Source organism: Sinocyclocheilus rhinocerous, unplaced genomic scaffold (assembly GCF_001515625.1).
Source record: "Sinocyclocheilus rhinocerous isolate Xijiao unplaced genomic scaffold, SAMN03320098_v1.1 scaffold382, whole genome shotgun sequence".
NCBI lineage: Eukaryota > Metazoa > Chordata > Actinopteri > Cypriniformes > Cyprinidae > Sinocyclocheilus > Sinocyclocheilus rhinocerous.
Genome location: NW_015642829.1, coordinates 976,202 through 983,136, shown reverse-complemented (window position 1 = coordinate 983,136; position 6,935 = coordinate 976,202). Strand labels below are relative to the sequence as shown.

Below are 6,935 nucleotides of genomic sequence, written 5' to 3'. Positions count from 1 at the left end.
TTAAATTAAAGTGCTTTGTCATGTTGGTGGTGACGCCTCTCTTGCAACATGTTTAGCTATCACAGATATTATACTTAGCTTTTTTGGCTTCTGATCGCAAATGTAGCCAAACTTTGGAGCACTTAGATTAGCGAGCAAGGTCCTGGCAGATCGCTAGGTCCGGTCCTCACAAATGAAGAAAAAAAAAAGCGCAAAGGAATCGATAGGCGGAATCGAAATTTTAATTTGACAACAAGTATCCGATTCCTGACCTTAAGTATCTGATTCTGGAATCGGAATCGATTTTCGATTCCCAACCCTAACAATGATGGAGGAATAATGATTATAAAACAAGAGTTTTCAACCTTTACAGATTCAGGGACCCCCACCCAGATGCTCAGCCAAACCAGGAACTCCCAGTTTTTTCCAGAACACTAATAATCTCATTAAAAATATTTACATAAATGTATTTCTAGACATGGTACATTAATAATATAGAAGGTAACAATGTTTTTTTTTTCATTTAATTATATTTTATGGAAAATCCACTTCATATCATATATCTGTTCATGTACTCTCTGTAGAATCACAGCCGCTCAGTTAGAAACTTGAATGAGTATATAAAACAGCCAAAAAAACAAAAACAAAAAAAAATCACAAAGTAATGCAGGGACACATAAAATAAACAGCCGTTTCGTCGTACAAAATAATCAATCAAATAATCAATAACCACCAAAATCATACACAGAGCTCACTGCACTTTAGCTCTTGATAAGAGGACATTCATATACTTGCTAAAAAAAACCATGTGCAGCCATTGACCCCTGTTGATATTAATGTGAAAGGGCACTGTGAAGAGAACTATTGTCTTACTTTCGCCACATTGCCACAAACTTGTGAACGGACACATATCCCCTCCTGTCTCCTCCGGCAGCATGGAACAATGGAGCTTTCCAATAGAGTGGGCACTCGCAAGCCTGCAAGGAGACAAAAACGTCACACCGAAATAGGGTAAACGTACCTATTAAGCTCACCAAAATCTACATTGAGACATTTTTAGTGCACAAGATATTGGTTTCAGTACAAAAAGTTACGTTAAAATAAAATATTAATCTCTCACACAAAAATATTTAATTTTATTTTAAATGACAAAAGCTTTTCAATGAAGATATACATCATTAAATTCAAAAAGTCTGGCTGTGCTTAATGGGTAGTGTGGGCATATTTCTGTGGACTTTCATATAAGTGAGTCCTTTGATGATTTCATTTTCGATAATGACCTCGGTATCCAAGGAACTGTCCACTTTTGATTCCGCCTGCTCACTGATGGCTCACTGAAAATGAACCGAACTTTCTCAGCATGTATCATCATTTTGTGAAGCTTTCATGCCAAAACTTGAAGTCTCTTGTTTAAAGACTTTAACATTTAACTTTACTTTTCAGCTCATGGTGTCATTTTCGAAACAAAAGTAAAGTCCTCATTAAAAAGAGGGCTGATGTGGCAGAGTTTTTAATAGGGAAAGTTACAATATGTCACCATTTATTCATACTCGCGTTGCTCCAGAACTATTGGAGTTTCCGCAATGTTCTTGCATTATAGTCATCTGAAGCCATAGGCATGTACTTAATGACTGTGACTAAAGTGTAATCATTTTTTGTGTGGCGTCCATGCTGGGTTAGTTGTGTGATGATGTTTTTGTGGCGTAGGTGCTACAGGCGATGGGTTACCCCACAGGCTTCGACACAGACCTGGACTCCATGAGTGCAGACGAGAAGTCGGACGGGGAGGGCAAGAACGAAACGTCCACACACTCAAGCAATAACACACCACACTCCTTAGACAGCTCCAACACATTGGAGGTACCCACACACACACTCACTAAAGTGTTTAGTAAATGTTTTTACTATGTTCTAGTCAAGTCACATTTATTTATGTACAATACAGATTGTTACAAAGCAGCTTCACAAGAAAATAACAGAAATAGGGCCAGATTTACTAACAGCTCGCACCAGCACAGACCCTCTTTTGGCATTAAAAAAATACTGCCAGGATATAAAACAGTGAAAAATTAGTGACGAAAAGGCATGGACAGTTATTTTTGCAACTGACATTACTGAATATGTATGTAGTTTCCCTTTCAGATGTAAAATTTATAGGAGGAGAGTGTTCAATGTGATTTACTCAGGATTGCATTGATCACTGGTATTGGTATTTATGCCATTATTTAACACCCAAAAAGCATGTCTTAACTCAGTGGTCACCAACCTTTTTAGGCCCAAGATCCCTGACCTCGGCCTTTATGAAAGACAAGATCTACCTATTGAAGAATTGATAGAAAAAGACATCCCAGATTGTACTTCAAATTTGAGGCCTTTTACTTAGTATTTTATTTAGTGATGCGCCGGTCATAGCTGATTCAAAATTCAGATTTTTTTTAACTAGCAAATTGGATTCTGATACAGATGCTGATTTTTAAGCAAATTTATTTATTGGCTATTTGCTTTATAACAAACAAACTGGCTTTAAACAAAAATATCTAGCCATTTGAAATTATAGGCAACCACTGCATTTTAATCATGATCTGCACGGGCAGTTGTTTTTTATTTGATTTAGATTAATTTCAGGATTTAAAACAAAAACAGAATGCTCTGACTTTAGGTGTTATTTATTTATTTGCTACATAAAACATCTGCACGAAACAAAAACAGCAGGTCTGAATGAGACGCACTCTCTGACAGCAGGTGGCGCCTATGAACAGGGTTGCCAGGTTTTCGCAATAAAACTAGTCCAATCGCGTTTCGAGGAGGGTTCCCCTGTAAAAATCGCATTCCGGTGGTAAAATCACACAATCTTATACAGCTAGTCAGCTAACTGTGTTCTGTAGCATCTGCGCTATGTTGTTAAAACTATCTTTTGAATCTAACTGGAATTATATCCCACATCCAAGTTCCAGGTTATAATATGCAAAAGTCTAAACATTAATCTCTTAATTTTACAGTAAGTTGTGAAACTTACCCAAAATAAAGGCTTAAACATTTAAAAAACGCACATTGAAGGGGCTCCTCTTTTGGTGAAAGTTTTTAGACAGCTTTCAAAATGGCTGCCAGACAGTGTGAACACATGGACAAACATATCTCAGTGTGCAATGATCTGACTGACTTGAAATTATAGGAGGTATATAGTAACAAACATATCAATTGGTTAAGACATCAAGTAGGACAATAAATTATTTTTTCTTTTTATAATCTGAGCTCAAAAATGGAAGTGTGCTTAATGGGTACGTGAGCTTAATAGGTACGTTTACCCTAGACCGTTACTGCAACCTCAGGGTGACAAAATAGATCTAGATGTAATGAATTTCAAAATGAATGCTATATTTCTATCTAAATAAATAAGCACCAAACAGACCGTAAAGTTTTCAGATCTTAATGTTACAGTAGAGTTCAGAAATAAAATGCAACACTACAACCATTCACTCTTAAATGGGCAATTTAGCTCAATCAGAGGTTTCTGTTAAGTGCTTGGCCATTATGACTACATCTTTCACAAGTGCTGTAGAAACTATAAATGGGGCTAATAAATTCCTGAATCCCGTCGTTTACCTAAACAGGTTCTCTTCAGGACAAGTAATTCAACATATAAACAGTGGTGATATTTTTCCACTTGCTAAAGGAAAAGTAAAACCTTCAAACATGTAAACAGTTATAAGTTAGTTACACAAAATGAACAATTTGCAGAGGGGATAAAGGTGGCATGTTACAAACCACACTTACCTTGGCAACTAGCCCCATGTCTTTAATAGTGACTCTTTCATCAGGAAATTGAGAAAATATTTTTTCTATCTTGGAAATAAGATTGTCTATGTTGATGTTGGCCTGGGGCTGTCCTTGAGGGAAGTAGAACTTTGGAATGCTCTCACTTAAAGCTGGTGTAACGGGCTCCTCTTTCTTAGCCTGCGCCTGCTGAAAAAGACAGAAAAAATAACCATTAGCCACAAGACTCATCGTGGGAGAGATGTACGGTTGCTCAGAAAATTGCCCCTCAATCAGCATTTCACACTAATGGCTTAATTAAGTCACCTCAGAGTTTGTAAAATGAGAAGGTTAGAAATATTTTTTGGGGATTTTTGTTCCATGTGATGCTGTATCCATGACATGAAGGATAAGAAACATTAACTTGGATAATGGTTTGAAACATGAGAAGTCACTCATTTATGACATCAAATGAACAAATTTAAAATACAAAATAAGGGTAAGCCCTTTTCGTTTAGTATTTTAAATTTGTTCAGTTTTCCTTAGGGTTTGTTACATTTCCTTAAAACATACAAAAACAAACAACAAAAAACCTTCCACCTGTTCATAGAAAAAAGGCTTAGTACATAATGTACATAAACAACTAACTTTTGGCTGGGTCTAGACGAAGTTAAAAAAACGAAATCTCTCTACAGTGTGATAACCAGTGCTAACCCATTGTCCTTATGTCAAATCTATTTGCTATCATGTTCTGAAAAAAAAAAAAAAAAATTTTTAAACAGTTACACAGCTGATAACAACTTGTGATGGATAGCAGTTTCAGACGTAACTGCTGGAAACAGATTAACTTGGTATGGTAAACAACATCCGAAATAAACTATTGGACTAGTTACATATTTTACAATTAAGTATTTAGTTACACTGACTAAAAAATAATCAATCAATCAAAAGCACAGAGTTTATAAAAAGAAGAGGAACAATTAGAGGCAAATTTTGATGCTGGCTTGACAAAGCCTTGCCTGAAATGTTTAAGTTTAAAAAGCTTTGAAATTTGTAGAACATACTTTTTGACCCAGAGTTGGGTGGATGAAGATTTATGAAGAGTTACATTGAAAAAAAACTGTGGGGGATTTTGAGAAAACTTGACCCAAATGTGCACAACAACTGTATGAAGGCTTTATCAAATGACAAAACGTCCTTCATGCCCAATGTTTTGTGAACACTTGTGGTTAAATTCATCTTATTACTGATTTTCCAAAGGCTCAGCTTCCCACAGTAACTTAAAACCTCAACTATTTGAGTGTCAGGCTGCAGCTGTGAAGATCTTGACCCCCTAGAACTTCCACACAGGGAAAAAAAACTCCATCAAAGCCCACTCTCTAGAATAAGCAACATTACACTGAACAAGACACATTTGGCTTTTCTATATTAGACAAACACATGGACATGTATAGGCTTCAGCCAACACGACCTTCTGTGCTGTTGTTTTATCCTGAGAGATGTAAATATTTTTTACAGCAAGGCAATGAATTAGGTGGCAATATTTGGTTATTGTGATATGGAAGCAGACAGGGGTGTGCAATGTCACAATTTTTGATCGTGGACGATAAAAATGTCGCCTTTTAAGAAATATTGCAGTTTCATGCTGCAGCGCACATTCTATCAGTTACAGTTCTGGCGCCTCTGTCTCAATATACTCTATAACACGACATACATTCACATCAAATGTTAACTCCCGGGACACTGCACATATTTGCAATCACAAAAGTACATTATTTGCATGTGCTTTAAAGTCTTGCCGGCTAAACATTTCATTCACTTGTTCTGACGTGCGCTTTTTCTGAGCGCATACACCTGAAGCATGCCCAAATTAAAAAGGCCTCAATATACTCTATAACACGACATACATTCACATCAAATGTTAACTCCCGGGACACTGCACATATTTGCAATCACAAAAGTACATTATTTGCATGTGCTTTAAAGTCTTGCCGGTTAAACATTTCATTCACTTGTTCTGACGTGCGCTTTTTCTGAGCGCATACACCTGAAGCATGCCCAAATTAAAAAGGCCTGTCCCAAATGGCACACTTCATGTGCACTTGCGCTCTTGCGGACTTACAATGGCTGCCACGTGCGCATGTCCGTTAAGTCCACGAGACCGTAGGGTGTCCCATTCTTCATTTTAGCTTTCAGAAGGGTGTTCGTGAGCACCCCCTTTGCAGCAGCTACGCACCATTGATGCGCACTGAGGAGAGCTCCGCTGCAGACTTCTACATGACAGTCAAAGCGGCATTACGTCACGAAAGTGTGGAGGAAGACCGCGAGGGTTTAGGGGGGTGCTTGGGTTTGGGGCGGGGAGTTAAAAAGTGTAACAGCAATCAATTTAAGGCAAATATCACAAATATGCTGATTAAAGTAATACCTGATAGAGCACTGATGAGACCTTTTGACAGCCCTAACCCCTTTAATATGCTATTTATTCCAAATCCGTTATTAACCTCTTGGTCCACAAAACTCTGTCTTCACATTACATTTGATTTATTTCATTAAATCAGCATGGCAAAACAGGACATGAAATGTTATAAGTAATGGACATAGAGTGAGGTGCATACAAAAAAAAAAAAAATTCATACTATAGAAAGAAACAGTAAACGCCCACTTCTTTAGCAGCCTTGGTTCTCAACATATTTTACCCAATTATTTTCTACAACTGTGAAACTACTTCTAAGCCATGAACAAAACAAACCTCCTCCAATTTTTTCTATAACATTTTAAATAAAGCAACAAAAAAGTATTTGCAAATCAGAAAATTACTGAAAATTCAATTGTCATTAACTGTGCAGCCCTATTATATGCAGCATTAACAGCATAACATGGACAGCTGTCAGTAAACAACACATTCAGGAACTGTTTACATGTCTTAAAGGGGTCATATGATGCGATTTCAATTTTTCCTTTCTCTTTGGAGTGTTACAAGCTCTTGGTTCATAAAGAAGATCTGTAAAGTTGCAAAATTTTCAGACATTTAATGAGGATCAGAGGTGGCATGAGTGCAATTAAATCCATAAATTCATGTTTAATGAATTTAAAAGATTAATGTTTTAAAAAATGTTGAATATAGAAATTTAAAGAACTGAAAAGTTACTTTAAAAATGAAACTAAATCCGCCAGCAGGTGGCGACAAGTCACTGATTTTATCA

The 6,935-nt window shown here is 36.8% G+C and overlaps 1 protein-coding gene across 1 annotated transcript in view; it reads right to left on the bottom strand.

The window, feature by feature from the left end:
- LOC107756724 (serine/threonine-protein phosphatase 2A regulatory subunit B'' subunit beta-like) overlaps positions 1–6,935 on the bottom strand; it is a 29,305-nt gene that overhangs the window by 4,103 nt on the left and 18,267 nt on the right. Inside the window, exons 3-4 of the mRNA XM_016573936.1 lie at positions 3,754–3,942; positions 853–956 (exon numbers count right to left, since the gene is read on the bottom strand). Coding sequence (XP_016429422.1) covers positions 853–956; positions 3,754–3,942 — 293 coding nt within the window. The remainder of the gene's footprint in view (positions 1–852; positions 957–3,753; positions 3,943–6,935) is intronic.